Consider the following 17088-nt stretch of genomic DNA (forward strand, 5'->3'; position numbering starts at 1 on the left):
GCCAAAATACTTCTGCCGTTCTCACGAGATTATAGTGACCTTGTGAAAAGCACAGAATGCTCCTGAGGTCAGAGCATGCGGTTGAGATGCCCTGCATGACCAGAGATAAGAGACAACATCGCCGTTTGTATTATGACTTCATCTTAAAAATAAAAAAGCTCCTGTTGAAGCTATCATTAGTAATTATTTTCCTGTACTTTGCTGCAAGTGTTGTAACATTTACTCATTACATGTCATTTGGCTGATGCTTTTATCCAAAGCGACTTACAATTACTACATATGTCAGAGGTTGCACATCTCTGGAGCAACTAGGGGTTAATTGTCTTGCTCAGGGATGCATCGCAGTGGGATTCAAAGCCAGGTCTCCCACACCAGAGTCATGTGACATATCCACTGCACCATCACCATCCTTGCAAGTAAAAAACGAACTTTGAGAAGAACTTCAGTGTTCCTGTCTATTCTTTGATAAATAATTATCAGCAGGTCTTTAACGCCAGTATCACTTCAATGTACATATCAGTGTTTTTTTCACCAGCAACAACACGTTGCTCAGCTTTGTTCCAGTAAGTTATGCACCGTAATAACGTTTATAAAAATCTGTGAATACTCCGGAAGTAGTATGTACCGCTCGGCGGATAAGAAGATAAAAATACGTAATATTCTTAATATTGATGTTTTTGTCTAACTTTGTATTTGGGGATTTAAACAATAAATATAACAATAATAATAAAATACAGTTTCATGTATTTGTCTCATGTCTTGCTTGCTTGGCCGGCCGGCCAGCAGCAGCAATCTGAAATTGAATGAAGCCCATTAATGGCAGACAGCAGAAACACAGGAGCCGAACATGTCCCCCCACCCTTCCCAGAAGAACTACAAGTGCACTAGCTCAAAATATCACGACTCCTCCAAATCTCAGAGAGCACAGATGAGATATATTTTGAATGTGCACAAAGTTTTGAACATGAGCAGAAATCTTGCTTGCTCAAACACATCTGAAATATTACAGTCCAGGGGTTTATTAATTCATTAAAATGAATTAATGTATCATTGAGGTGAATAATTGTTGTGCACATTTAAGGAGGTTACTTCCTCAACAAAAGACACAAAAGAGGAGGGAAGAGTAAATGATGCTAGGCTAAATGTGTGCTGACTCAGTTATAATTAGAAAAGTCGATCTACCGGAGAATAAATAGATGAAAGCAATATAGATTAAGAGAAGAAGAGCGTTACTGCTAAATATTCCATTATGTTTTTATTTTTGGATTGTAATCTATGTTTCTCTTTACATAAAGATATTTACAGCATAAATTGATGCTGCATAAAAATTGACCAAAATGCAGGAAATTAAGTGTTTAATGCTCAACATTTCTGAAAATGCTTCCTAAAACTACTGTAACCACGGTGATTGTTATGAGGATCATCTTCTCAATATAATAATTAATGTGTAAGGCCTACCATAAATTGATATTTCAAAAAAGTTTATTTAAAAAAACTAATAATGCAGTGTGATGTTAAATCAAACTAAGTCCCACACATAAATATGCTCATGTTTCTTTTCACTTTAGTCTTTGCTTATTAACATTCATCAGTTGCAAAATTAGAAAAATGTGCTTTTAAATAACGAGTGATGCATGGAAAATAAAATAAAAAATGTTTCTCTTTGTACATGGTTTATTTGTTGTTTTTCACAACAGTACAAGTCAAAACAAATGCGAACTAGTCAATCAAGCCATTAGGTTGTATTTCTAAACACTCAACTGTAGGTTTTTGATATAGTATATATAAGGCAAATCAAAGTTCTTAGCATAAAACACAATTTTTTCATTATTGGGGTTTTTATTGTGTAAATTCTCACATACAACGTGCAACATTCTTTCACAGAAGAGGAGCAGTAATATATATATATATATGTATATATATGTATATATATGTATATATATATATATATGTTACATTGAAGTGATACTGGCGTTAAAGACCCGCTGATCGCTGTCCGATTCTCTGCCCGCATTGCATTGTGGGATATGGGCTTCGAATGCAACCCACTTGGATCACATCGTAGTGTTTTGTTTTACATCATACTGTAATATTTCACCGGTAATAAGACCGAAATAATATTATTTAAATAAAAAAATGAATACCATGATAACATCTAAATAAATGTTGACAGATGAAGCGTTATAGTTTTTAAAATATAAATAAACAACAAAGCAATCCAGCTTCCCTGACCGAAATAGACCGACATAATAACATTAAAAGAAATAAACCATGATAAGATCTCGTGAATAAATGTTGATTAAAACAGCGGTTATTGGGCTAAAAATACCAATAATAAAACTGCCACAGATTTCGAGTTAAAGGGCCGTGTTTTCTCTTTCGTCTATATCAGACGGTGAGGGATTAACATGAATGTCTATCTGATGGACCCCCCTGTCAAAAATCAATGCAAAAGGTACACTTCTTTCGTTGGAACTTGAGGCCAGGGATCCTTGACCATGCGTCAGACATTTGATGAGTAGGGAGTGAGACTGTATTGATTGTTTATTGATTTTATTTAGTCTGGTGAGTTTGGCGGTGGCAATTTCGGAGCGGTTTCTGGTTAAAAAAATGTCTGTCTCTGTAGGGATCCTTTCCATAATGTTTTCAGACATGAAGCTAAACATGTCCTATCCTCCCAGTATTTATTTTAGTTGGTCTCGCGACGTTCTCTCTTTACCTCTATAGTCCAAGGGTGCAAACCTTGCATCAGCAGCAATTATGAGTACTTTGTGATTCAGAGGGAGATAGTGGGTCAAGGTGACTCATGTACAGGGACAGACTGACAATCGTTCGGGAAAAGTCCAGAACGGCCATCGGCACAAAAAAAGTCTTATAAAGCGATAAATAACAGCCAACATCAGGGGGCGCTAATACAATCACTTACTGTATATGCTATGTTTAAAAAAACTGAGGAAGAAGAGTAGGCCTACTAGTCTGGCTATCACCAATACATACCATGGTCATGATGAGGGACAGACAGCAGAGTTAATTTCACATCAGCAAGAGGTACTGATAAGTGCCAGGATCAGGACACATTATAATAGGCTGCCTTCATCCCTATCTTAGCGAATTGCATAGTCAGCTCAACATGAGTGTGCATCATGATTATGAAAATTATCGTGCCATTTAGTGCTGTCAAACTTAACGTGTTTAATAATTTCTGTTAGGTTAATTTGAAACGCGTTAGAAATTAATCTCACTTGGTTGTATATGAGAGGTTGTAGTGAGCTCACTTTTGCTGCAAGGATGAAGACTATGGTATTGAATTAAACGGGAAAACATCTGGCATGCATTGGTACCTCTCTAAACGTGCTAACAAAAAGGGAAGGAGGCTAAACAATTCACCAAATCTAACCAAAAGTTTAACCAAAAAAATCTCTCTTCCATCAGAGTGCAGTTTTTCCTCGTCTTTTATGTTTGCGTTTACTATTGTGGAACTGGCAAAGACCTCGTGGTTGTTTGTGAAAGCTTCACAGACAACATTGATAGGGCCTAGTCATTTTCATCATTTCACAGTCTTAATATGAATCAAAAGTGTAATATGACATTGACAAAATATTAAATATGTTTTTCAATGCTAATTCTTTAACACAAAGCAACCTATATTATATCAATAAAGCTAATAACCTTTAAATTAATTTGTTTATTCAGGTGAGATAGTTAGTTGCAGCACAAAAGATGACAGGGAGAGTGCAGGGAAGTGCCAGGATGTCCCAGGATGCTCTACATCACAATATTTCACACAGCCCAAGTCAGATGGTCACAGCCTAGAACAAATTTTTGCTTACCACCCTCAGCAAAAGCCTAAACACCTGTCTGTACATAGAGTGTTTAGTTGTAAAGATGGTACCAACCGCAAATGGCTAATAAACACAACCCCAATTATCATCATTGGTTTTGAGATGTTTCTTGCTGTGAACACCTTGTCTGATAGGATACAGTATTGTGGCATAGTATCAGGACATCCTGGCTAGTGTCTGTTGCGCACGGCTAGGGAGGAATGGCCGGATGATCAATATTAACATGTCCTGGATTTCTTTCAGTTATCCGGCTTCACCTACTACGACGCTGGTTATCAACTAGTTCAGTCAACTCAGGGTTTCCCAATTTTGTTTTATTATATGTTTTTTTTTTTTTTTTTTTTTTTTTTTAATATTTTTTTTTTTTTTTTTTTTTTTTTTTATTTTTTATTTTTTTTTTTTTTTTTTTATTTATTATAAATATTTTGTTTTTTTTTTTTTTTTTTTTTTTTTTTTTTTTTTTTTTTTTTTAAAAAAAATTTGTGTTGATTTTTTATTTATTTTTTTTTTTTTTTTTTTTTTTTTTTTTTTTTTTTTTTTTTTTTTTTTTTTTTTTTTGTGAAGTTAATTTTTTTTTTTTTTTTTTTTTTTTTTTTTTTTTAAATTTTTTTTTTTTTAGCCTATAATTTCAGTTGCAACCCTGGCAGTGGGAAGCGATCGTGAGAGCAAATACAAAATATAAAAACATAATTCAAACCGATGTGCGCATTGGCGACACACGGCTCAAGAAGCCGATATGTAATTCCCTCCCATTTATAATATATATATTTCATACAAATACCAATCAGGGAATGTTAACAGGGTTGTCGATCTCTAAATGTTTTAACTTTTATGAGCGCACCCTCTCTCTCTCTCTCTCTCTCTCTCTCTCTCTCTCTCTCTCTCTGCACCGAGCTCCGCCTGATCTTCTATAAGAACTTAGACGCCGTTATCAACCGAGTATTGATTGGTCAGTAGGCGGTGCTTTTACACCGGTTGATCTCTGATCTCCAACTTAACCTGCTCCCGACCAGGTTAGGTGTTCAGCATGAGTTACCATGGTGATTGAACCCGATAACAACTGATCCACCTTCGTAGTACAGAAAATCCTGGATTGAGCCTTAAGTTAGCTCGTTAACGCCAAATCCTGCTTCGTAGTCCAGGCCTCTGGTCATCTCAGGCCAGATGGGATCCGATCCAGTATGTGTCTCTGAAAGCAGTGCTATTTCGTCAGCCAAAAACTTGAGTGCAGACCTTTGCATGCCCTATCTCACAACTTTAATGCAGTGTGAATGCAGTGTGGATTTTCTCAGTCTGGAACTAATGCTGCTTGGTTCTTTCAGAGAATGACATTTACTCTCTAACTGGGACTTTTTGCGACCGATTGGTGGGGAATTGCTACTGACAAAATACACATGTTGATACACTGGTAAGAGCCAATGCCTTTAAACCATGTATGCATCTAATTTAAATAGCTCACGTTACTGTATTGTGTGAACAGTTAACTTAATTTAATATACTTCTTACCAAATCCTGTTTGTTCTTAGCAAAACCATTACTGATGCAAATCAAGGTGAAAATGTGCCAACTAACCTACAACAAGCTGAACAGTAGAGGATTTGTCTAATTCTAATGGAATGCAGCATCTGTATGTTCAGATATTTTCACTTTGGAGAGTTTCAGGGACATGTCTCCGTGTTTCAGTTCCTCAGTGAACAGAGATGTTCGTCCTCTGTAGGACGGATGTTTTTTACTCTCAAGTTCCACGCCGTCACGCTGCACATGGACAAACCTGGGGTCCAGGTCAGGCCTCGCCCACTCCATGGTGATGTCGAAGGCATTCATGGCCGGTACCAGGTGACACGGCAGAATGATGTCCTCACTAATGAATGCCACTACTGGCTGAGATGGACCAATCACCTCAGAGTGACCTGAAAACAAACAGGTTTCTGATTGTCATTTCTGCAGCGTAGAGACAACTGTGCATGCATTTAGATGACATTCTTCAGCACAACATGTATCCACTAACTTTACATGTTATGTAATGATTAAATGATTATGTGAGCAACTGTATGTATTGGACAGGTTTTGGGCTGTGTTGAGTGTCTGATGTATTGTTTATTTTTTCATGTTGTGAGTATGAATGTTATGTACATGAGTTTATGTTTTGTTGTACCTTTGATGTATGATTTTGTTGTTCTTTAGATGTATTGTGAGTATGAATGTTACGGATAGATGTATTCCAACTTATCTAATATTCTTATGAAATAATAGACCCCGGGAAGAGTAGCTTCTGTTTAAGACAGACAGAATCTAATGGGGATCTTAATAAACAAACAAACAATCAGGTTAACATCAAATAGACTGTTAGTGATGTGTGGAATTCACCTCTACATGAGTGTATCAGGGTGAGGAAGACAACGGTGTGAAAAACCAGGACAGTGAAGGTACCACACTGGGACAGTCTGTCCTTCTCATTAAGCATCCTGGAGCTCTAACAAAAAATACAAATGAAGCTGTATGAAAAGTAATAAAAAAAAAAGAAAAAAAATATTTCAAGCACTTAACTCCAACGTTCTAGTTAACAGCTCAAAAATATATGAACACTGTTTTAACTGTTATCTTCATTACGTTGTTTAAAGTTGCATGAAATGGAAATTCAAAAGTAAAATTCGAAAACCTTAAATGTACAGTACTTAAAAGTACAGTACTTGAGTGAATGCAATGTGGTCTATGGGACCCCAAACAAGTATTGTCAATTTAAATGGGTTGAAATTTAGGCTGCACAATTAATCGCAATTTTATTGAAATCACAATACTGACTAGTGCAATATCCAAATCGCAGGGGGGGGGCAATATTTGTTAAAGGCAACATATCATTTATGTCAAACCATTCTGAATGAAGTATTGTGGTGCTGCAGAGAATTCCCAGCCTACAAATCCTATCCTACAGACTAAAGAAAAACATCTTTGCAGGGTGACCTCTAGCTCCCCCAGTAGAGTGTGGCTCAATGGTGTTTATTGCCCCCAACTGCTCCTTCCAGGCAGCGCTGCGACTGCTGCCTTCAAGGCACCTAACCCTAACCTTAACCTTAAACCTGACCCTAACCATAACCAGTGCCTCCCAACGGTGCCTCCCAACGATGTCTTCCAGGCAGCGCTGCCTGGAAGGTACCGTTGGGGGCAAAAAACACCAATAAACTAGAGTGTGCGCCCCATGTAAGCTGAGTTCTTTGCAGCGGCCCAGGTTCGAATCCGACCTGTGGCCCTTTGCTGCATGTCATCCCCAATCTCTCTCTCCCACCTTTCCTGTCTATTCACTGTCACTATTGAATAAAGGGAAAAAAAAACCAAAAATTATTGTAAAAAAATAAATAAAAACCTTTGAAAAAATCTTTGTTTGGTACAGATCCTCGCAAAAATCACACTATAATCATTTTCATTTTAATATTTTTCAATGAAAATGAGAATAATGAGACAAAACTGATCATTCCCTCCAATATCGTGAATCAAATCGCAATCGTAGTATCAGTCAAAACAATTAGATATTTTCCTCATATCATGCAGCCCTAGTTGAAATATGAATGCAGACATTTCTACTCTTTATATCTATCTATTATACAAGTTCAGCAAAGCGTCTGAAATACAAGAAATGAATGTGCAGGTACAGAACAAGACACAGAAGGGAGTTTGTCACTTTTAAAACTTTGGATTTATGATATTAATATTCCTAAACATCGTCAGTGTGGGGCAGCAGAGCCGGGCAGTGGCTGCTGGTCGTTAATACATTTCATTTTTATAAAAGGCGCATGAATGAAACTCATTATGGAGCGTGAATCCGAGCGTGAACATGGGGTAAACTGATGTTTACAACACTACAACGATCATATAAAACATAAAGCGAGCACTCTCTCTTTCACTGCACGATGGCGTTAGAGCCTAGTTTCACTTTCATTTGTAACAAAAGGAGCGACGATGTGAACATACTGTATATGTGGTTAGAAGAGACCACACGGTGGACGGCTAACCCTTTTTTCTTTAAATCAAAAAAACAATATTTCATAAATGAGAAGTCCACACCAAAACACATGAACACATCATACACATTTATTAAAATGTGTGCATGCCTGTTGTGTGTTTCTGGAAATCTCCCCGAGGAGCTACACGGCCAAAGTCCCCCAATAAAAAAAGAGGAGGGTACATGGCTGCTTCCGATCACCTGGAATAAAAGGTGTGCTCTCATTCCAGCGGCCTAGTGCTCATAGTGCAAAACGTTGCTATCCACATGTACACTATTGTATGAATTTGAATTTAAAAAAAAATCATAAGAATAGATCACATCGAAGTCACAAATAGAAGTCATTTTATTTCAGGCTGTTGTGTAATGAAAGGGATTTTTACTTTTACAGTGAGGTTAGTCTCCTATAGCTTCTTTTGTCTTATACTACACTGACTATACTCTGCTAAAAGTAAAAGTCCTGCATTCAAAACTTGAGAAAAAGTATGAAAGTGTTCTCAACAAAACGAGTTAAAGTATTAAAAGTAAAATTAGTTATTGTGCAGTGAAATCCTTATTTTCATTTTTCATATATTTAATATATTGGTTGTTATATATATATATATATATATATATATATATATATATATATATATATATATAAAATATATATATACATATATTTAAATAATTTTTTATACATTCATTTATTTTCCCTTTGTTTTTTCCCTCTATTTCTTTTGCATAATTTAGTACTAGCCATATAGATGGCAAACAGCGTGGGATAAAATGCCATCATATGGGTTTGAAACCAACCGGTTCTATAGTCAGATACATATCTGTGTATCTTTGTGACATAGAAATTAGTACAAAAGGTGACATTTTAAAAGATTAGATTTAACAAAAGAAACAGACCAGGTTCAAATGCTCTAGAGTTTTAATTGAAAGTGGATCAAAGATTAGTTTGTGCTTAAAAATATTTTCATATCAAGTCTTCTCTTATTAAAGGCCAAAGAGGAAGTCCAGCTCCTGTTTACGCCACGTGCTGCTTCATCCCTTCCGCAACGTTCCAGCCAAACAGAATTAAAGTGATGGTTCGGAGTAATTTCACCCTAGGGTCCTTTGCACCATGACCTCGAGCCAAACAACCCCCCAGAAGCTTTTTTCACCAGTGTCGAACATTGGGAGAGTTAGTGTCATAAGCTGAATAGCTTAGTGCAGGGGCTAATGGATCCACGTTTGTATCTCCTAAGTTACCCCACTAATAATGCCTGAAATGATACCAAACTTCTACACTAGTACATATAGGTTATGCACTCATAAAACGATGGATTGGAAAGTTTGTAAGTACACCAGTTACATATAGTACAAAATCTGCTTTAGAGATTAGGTTATTAGGTTTAAAAAAGATTAGGTTAAAAAAGAAGAGACTGAGACCAGCTTTCAATGCTCCAGAGTTTTATTTCAAAGTGCATCAAAGATTAGTTTGTGCCAAAAGTGTTCTTTTCACAACATATTCATTCTTCTCTCATTAAAAGCCAAAGAGGAAGTCAGGAAGTTTGGTTACAGCCTAAAAGAGAATTAAAGATGTGATTACACATGAGACTGATGACACAGATAAATCCATACTGTCACACACGTTTGTGTGTGTGTGTGTGGTAGGCACAATTTATCTCTGTGTCAGCTCAGGAGATTCTTCTGGGTTTCTGGCACAGACAGATGGAAGTTTGCCAGAACACATGAAATCATCCCAGCAGTTGTGCTCTGTGAACACAAGAAACACAGGAGTCATTAAGAGCTTTAATATCTCAACAGAAGTAATATCAGTGACACTAAAGGCCAAAATCTCTTCATAAAACAGAGGAAGCTTCACGACAGTTACTAAAAAATATTTGCAAAACAGATCAATTTGCGGTGTTTATCACCCATTCATTATGCATCACTTCAGAGTTTAACTCCAACATTGTTATTTATGACTTTTGTCATTTAACTCCATACAGAAGTCCTGGTAATTAATTTGTTGTGATTTACCTCCAGCATTCATCCGGATGCAACCCTGATTGCCACCTGAATTGTTGGGTTGCCCTGCACACCAGAATGTAAAGTAGAAAGGTCTGCCATCACTCCAGAACCAAACATTGTTCTGTAGAAAAGATGTAGAAGTTAAAACGTGACATCTTATCCCTAATCAGATCCCTTTTGTATGATATATTACCTTCGGGGAGTCATGGCCTCCAATCCAGGTCATTGGATAACCATGAGTCTGTTGTTTGATTATCATCTGAATGAAGTGATATTCCTCGATACTGTGCACTGATGCAAGGTTTCCTTTAAAGGACTGGCAGTTTTTCTACAGGGGAGATAGACAGACAGACAGATGTGAAACTGCATTTTAATGTGGTCTCCTCCACCAGCAGGAGGATGGAGGTTTGGCTCAAATATTGAGCTGGTTGCAGTAAATATTTGTTGATGAGGTGATGGTAGTTTTGCAGGATTTAACGTCACTGTTGTACTGTGGTCTCTGCTACATTGGCAGCTTTAATTAGGAAGTTTTGTCTTTGGTTGCATTTGTTTGATTTTGACCAACACTGTTTAGCCTACTTCTGTAGCACCACAAGCAGTTGAAAATTTCAATTGAACTGCAAAATATCTCAACATCTTCTACATTTTTGGCACTAAATGTGGTTCAGACTAGTTGACGTTGAATAAGAGAAGAATAACAAATGAGACAACACTGCTGAATTCAAATTAACATTTATTTAACACAGTTATTGTCTACATTATCTGTTTAGAGGGTGTTTAGTCATAGGCTATAATTTTCAGCAGTTTTGAAAATGTTTTCAAAACATTTCATTGTTGTGTCCACTAAAAGTCTTCACAGTTACACCTGCTTTCCGTCCCACAACCATCCCAAATGACAAATCTGATAAATTATTTACATGTTCAGAGTAAGAGTGGGGGCTGGGGACACCCATACACTAGCTTTTGTAGCCCTGTAAGATAGTTTAGCTGGTTGAAGGATTTCTACACTATATTTCTACATTCAGAATTTGATTCAGGTCATGTAAACAGCATATTCCGTTTTGATATTTCGAATAAGGCCTTTTTCTGAATATAGCATTTTCCGATTAAGACGTGGGATATGTCGGTATTATATGAAGGTAAATGTGGTGCAAAAGGTGAGAGCTTGTAGAAGACAGTGTGAGAACTTGCAGAACAAAAAATCTGAACTTGTATGTTAAAATTTGCACTTGTAAAAATTATTGTTAAAATCTCACTATTTGTAGTTTTTAAAACATATTACAATGTACTATTTCGTCCAGGAACCTGAGGCCATTTTTACAATTCCTTTTCCTTCTGGTTTTATTTTCTAAAAAAGCTTGTAAAACGTCAACCCTGTTGTCTATAGTCAATCAATGTACATACTTTTTTTCAGGAAAAACTGGGCTATTAGCATATTTGAGCTGTAGTGAGGTCAATTGAAAGTAAAAAAAAGGTTATATGACCTTAAAAACAAATAAATAAATAAAACGGAAAATGAATCTCACAGATATTTATTGATATCACACACAGAACAATAATAGCTAAGCCAATCTCCTGTCTAAATCAGTTCCCATATGTCTTGGGTGTCAAACTGTGAAGAAATAAACATTATAACTTATATAGTTGACAAAATATATACAATTTTTCAAAAAAAGTCCAGACGCTTTTGCCAATAATCAAAATAATAATGTTCAAATGTATTGATATCACACACACAGCAAGCATTTGTGTTGTCTAAAACAGTTATCCTATATATTTGAAGTCATCCAGTGCAAAAATGAACATAATGAACATTATAACTCATATAAATGACAAACTATTTACATTTCTTCAAAAAAAGGCCCACATGTATCCCAAATATCTAAACAGTGACGCCATTATTCTCTGTAGAACGGTCATAGACCGTAGTTATCTTTCTTTTTCACTTTACTCTTTGTTCTCGCTCCTACTTCCTGGAGTGAACTCTCTTTTCGACTATATACTCTTTGTGTGATGGACCTGCCTTCCCGTTGGTTGAAAAACGTCAAAACAGTCTTGCAAACCATCATGGGAGATTTATACTAGACTGTAGCAGCCGGTAGCACATAGCTAGCGGCAAAAATGACGGAAAATTGATAAATTACGGACATCGACTGGATAAATCTTGGATTTAAGCATTTGGATTTATTGCTGAACAACTCCGAAAAGAGGATCAAGTTCCAGGCTGGATAGAAAACCTTCTGTAAAGGCTACAAAGACATCAAAGACACCCCCGTGATGGCTAGCTTGCTAGCTTCTAGCTGGAAAAAATGGTAAGAAGATCGATAAAAGTTTCATTAAATAATCTAAATATTAATCGGAGGTGTAAATTTACAAAGCGATCATATTGCACTGAAAGCTAATATTCTGTCACTAGCAACCTACACCTGCCATCTGTCAAATACAGTTGCATTTTCAGCTTTGAACAAAACCGTTCAGGAATTATTACAGGAAAAGTGGGGCATGCGTAATGTTTCATTCGTCCCTCCTGGTCGGGACGATTGAAACAGCATGGGGGGACTAATGAAACATACAGTTTAAGCCATATAAACATCCCACAATTTAAATATTTTACTACATATCGTGAATGGTACTCCCAAAAGGTGTTATTTTAGATAGATTGGTGCTGGGTTCTATGTCTTCGTGAATATCTGTTAACAACTCATTGCCGTCACCTTGAAGCGTGTATGAAGCGGTTTTTGAAATATCATGCACTGTGGATGATTCTGCCATTTTTATAGCTAGAACACATTACGTTACTAGAATACGCTAGAATACGTTTTTGCATTTATATCATGTTTCAATTGTGGAAAATGTTATTTCACTAGGTTTTTAAGTGGGTCAGGTCACTGCACATCCAAATAAGTGCCCTTAACGACCCACAGCCCATAGGATAACATGGGAAAACTCGACCCCCTACGTAGTGGGGCCCAAATATATTTTCATCTTTCTAAAACAGCTTTTCCATGTCTCCCCTCCATAAATTATAGTATAAACACTGATATTTGTGCATTTACTTAAAATACAGCCAGGTCGGGGACAGTTGAAACAGCTGTTTCAACCGTCCCGACATATGTCATTACAACCTAGCGTATTGATTTCCTCTTTAGGGTGGTCCTTCTTTTGTATACTTGAGTCATTGACTACGTTTACAAGCTGTCAATTTTCGGGTTATGGTCGGGTTAAGGTCACTATTCGGGTTTCTGAAACATTCGGAATAACCCGTTTACATGCGTGAGCAGAGAGAGTTACTCCTGTATACATGGCATTTGTAATCAAATGGCAATATCCCGACGTAAACGGCGACGGCTAAGTTGCGTCTGGGACGGAGCCTACACGGACAACCTTTAAGACGCAATAACTTTTCGGTCACCTTCTTATAAATCTCACTATCTCGGTACTTTCTGCCGTCAACAAAAGACATTATATTCATGGTTTTCACCACACTAATAAAGAAATTGGTTTCCTCCTCGCTCCAAAAGTGTGGTGCTGTGCTGCGTCTCGCAATGTTTACCTCTACTTCTTGTTTACTTCCGTTATACTGCGCGCAGGTTTTCTGCATTGACATATATATATATATATAACTATATTATTAAAGTATATAATTATTATTATAACTATGTTTTCTGGCGCATACAAGAAGTTCCTCTACTCAAAAGACCAAGATTCCTTGCGAATAGAACATGCGCAGAACACAAATCAATGTTCCTTTTGATGGAGATATGCCGATACGCGTTTACATGACCAAAATTTCGGGTTAGAAACGGGGTAACCCAGGTAGCATATTCGGGTTTTTAAAAACCGGAATATGAGCATATTCGGGTTTTTGCCGGTGTTTACATGGCCGTGCGCGACCGGGTTATTGCTAATATTACAGTTTTGAACGGGTTATTGGCTGCATGTAAACGTAGTCAGTGTTTAAGGTTGCTCTTAGCTTTGTTGTTTTTATTCCGTGTTTTTGCTTTGTCTTGCTGGTTTTATGTTTTTACATGCTTGCTCTGTAAAGCACTTTGGATTGAATGACCAATTGAATGGATTGTTTGGAACTATGCGAGACTGCATACCCCGGAAGTAGCCGGCAAAAAGCGTACAACGGAGTCCAATGGGAGTGTCGCCACTCTGTCTTTCTTTATCACTCTGGTTTGACCTAAGGAAGTCTGTCTATCATCATTGCACTCAGAGAAAACTGGAATGTTTCATCCGCCCCGCGGTTCAATCGTCCCAGCTCTCCCCTACAGTATTTGCATCAACAGGTTAGCACTGTCAATGTTAGCATCCTGATGTTAGCATTTCGCTCAAAGCTGCCATGTCTAATTAAAGCTCCTAGCATGACAGTAGACTCATAGTCTTGTTTGTCCGTTAGTTGGTAAGATATCTCAAATGATACTTAATCTATTTTAAAGGAAATTGGGTGGAAAGGTTATTCAATACCAGCAGAATATACTTTCTGATTACCTCAGCGTCAGACCAATCCAGTTCTCTAGGAACGTAGAGGAAACAGCGATCATTGTACTTCATCCAAGAAGCAGGACAAGCAGGGCCCGCTTCGTAGCTGGAAGCATCATCTGCGTTGCTAGAAGAGTTGTTGGAAACGTTGCTGGTAGAGTTGCTGGAAGCGACATCTGCGTCTATGAAGACAGAGAATCACAACAGCTGATTTCACTGAGTTATTAATTATATGTTTGTCAGCACTTAAAGATGCAGTAGGTAAGTCTTATAAAACTAACTTTCTGTCATATTTGCTGAAACTGACCCTATGTTCCAGTAGAACTACATGAATTATGTAAAAAAAAAAAAAAGACAGCTCCTCTGGCACCTCCTACAGCCTGTAGTGCCATTGGCAAAATTCCACCGCTCCCGGTCGATTTTCTCCAATCATGGCCACAGGGGGGGTCTATCTGCCTGTCGATCACTGCTCAGGCACACGCATATATAGCGTTCTCCCTTCCCCCCTTCCCCGCGCACGGGCTGCAGAAAAGTTTTCCAAAACTCCGTGAATATTGGAGAGGCTTTTCAGAGGTGGCGTGGCTGCAGGATTTTTAAGATCTGAAGAACGATGCAGATGTAGCCACATTTCCTCTCAACAGGTAACATAATTACCATGAGTGATTTATCTTTCACTTGGTTATTAGTAGTCAAAAGTCCACAAAGCTACGTTGGTGAGGATGATAGTAACGTTAGCACAGTGGTCGGTCTGATGTGATGCTGAAATGGCTAACGGTAGCCTGCTAGTTAGCATCGTTTTACTGTTGGTGAGTAAAGTTAACGTTGTGTTAGTGTTTTAGTTATTGAACATGTTGTCTGTCTGACATGCCGGCAGTTCTGTCAAACTCCGTTGTGTGGGAGGGGCTTAGGAGACGGTTTGGGCTGCAGCAGAAAGGGAGGAGGGACTGAGAAGTTGTCGATGTTCAAATTTGTTGGCAAAGTCCTGGATCTTCACAATCTTACCTACTGCAGCTTTAATCTGCACGTTCCTATGCCAGCACTGTTCGTTATAAAGGTAAATGGTGTGAAACGTGAGAGCTTATAGACTTGTAGAATATGATTTGAGTACTTGTAGAACAAAACTCTGAACTTCTATGTTGAAATTTTCTTTTTTAAATCAAAATCTTTTTATTTACTTTTCAGTATAACAACGTACAAAGCTGTCAATTTGTTAAAGACAGGTTATATGAAAGGAATAAATTTAAAAAAAAACACCAATCAGTCACTTCAACATGTGCTCTCTGTATCACAACCTGCCAACCTGCGCGCCTTGACTTTTGCAACACTTCTTACGATAAATGTGGTGCAAAACGAATTTGTAGCTGTGGACATATATCTATGGTGGACATAACGTTAGTCTGTGGAGCTCTGAGCAAACAGAGTGGGGGAAGCAGGGTTGCTATCGCCCGATGTGGCAATGTTTTTATTAAATTTACATTAGTTAATTTTTACAAGTGGAATGTTCACAGACAAGATTATTGATCACCTCCCTTCAGAATGTTTGAATTTTGTCACACTCCCAGACACATTGTGCATAAATGTTCCTTTAGCCTCATTGTATTTAAAACAAAGGTCAGGTAGATTACTGTTTTATTTATTTTCCTTGACAGGAGTTGTATATGTCTGCATCAGCCAATCATATTGGACTAGCTTTAAATTAGAGTTTTTTTTTCTGAGATGCGTCACAAGTTTTCTTTCAACCGGTTTTCTGTCCTCTTTTAAGTTTGCCCTCCATGTCTAAAGTCTCATTATTTGATGTTTTTTTAGAGCTAGATGCAAGCCAGTTACTGTATATGTTGATCAAATCTACTTATAATTTCTTCTAAGGATAAGAGTGCAGGAATCCTGACTGATTGGTTTTGCATAGAAAAAATAAAGTTCCTCACTTGGAGAGATTTAAAAGAGAGGTCATTAGAATCCTATTCACCTACTGTACTAAGCCATATTTAGAATCCTGCATCCATCTTGCCTGGTTTAAATAAAACATTGCCCTGCATTGGGCTGAATTGTGACAGAGAGTCCAATATGTTCATATTTTCTTTTACCTTTATTACCATACATTAACTATATTAAGAACTATAGGGTAAGCAGTATGTGCTCTTAAGTACTTTCTGAAACACTGCCTTCAGCACCTTGGTGTCAGCTCCAAGGAAGCAGGCGGTAAGCTCTAGGTCCTGCAGCCACCGCAAGGCAAAGTCCTGCATTCAGCTGATGCATGTGAATATTTATTTAAAAATATTTAAACATAGCCATAAGTTCAGAAACGGAACTTCTGGTTTTTGTTCTAACTTACCAGGGCTCAACTCAAGTCTACAAGCTCTCACATTTTTGCATTGTATTTACTCAACTTCTCTTATTCAGAAGTTAAACACTGATATTCACCATCAGCTGTAGCCAGAGCCATCATGGCACAAACGAGCAGAGACACAGTCAGCATCTTGGTGGCGGAGATAATGCAGATAATTCTTCTTTCTCAGATTCAGCCTGTGGTCTTCCTGTGTGGAGATACTGAACAAGAGGAAAAACTAGCTTTTATATACACACCTTAGGATTGAAAATTAGGATACTCTTCTCTTTTCTGTTAATATTAAACTGTTTGCATGGTAGAAAGCCAAAATACTTCTGGCGTTCTCACGAGATTATAGTGACCTTGTGAAAAGCACAGAATGCTCCTGAGGTCAGAGCACGCGGTTGAGATGCCCTGCCTGACCAGAGATAAGAGAC

At 37.5% G+C, this 17088-nt stretch overlaps 1 protein-coding gene across 2 annotated transcripts; it reads right to left on the reverse strand.

The window, feature by feature from the left end:
- Positions 1-9256: 9256 nt before the first annotated feature.
- LOC120560689 (type-2 ice-structuring protein-like) lies at positions 9257-16886 on the reverse strand. Of its 2 annotated transcripts, none has more exons than XM_039803448.1 (5): positions 16747-16886; positions 14335-14501; positions 10034-10168; positions 9850-9961; positions 9257-9582 (listed from the first exon to the last, which is right to left on the reverse strand). In XM_039803448.1, exons 1-5 carry the CDS (start codon positions 16799-16801, stop codon positions 9488-9490), a joined length of 564 nt encoding a protein of 187 aa, XP_039659382.1. In that variant the 5' UTR covers positions 16802-16886; the 3' UTR covers positions 9257-9487. The 2 variants fall into 2 exon arrangements, with proteins under 2 accessions (XP_039659382.1, XP_039659381.1); XM_039803447.1 differs by having other exon boundaries at positions 9259-9582; positions 14335-14507; positions 16747-16883.
- Positions 16887-17088: the final 202 nt, after the last annotated feature.

This window comes from Perca fluviatilis, chromosome 6, assembly GCF_010015445.1.
Source record: "Perca fluviatilis chromosome 6, GENO_Pfluv_1.0, whole genome shotgun sequence".
NCBI classification, from domain to species: Eukaryota; Metazoa; Chordata; class Actinopteri; order Perciformes; family Percidae; genus Perca; species Perca fluviatilis.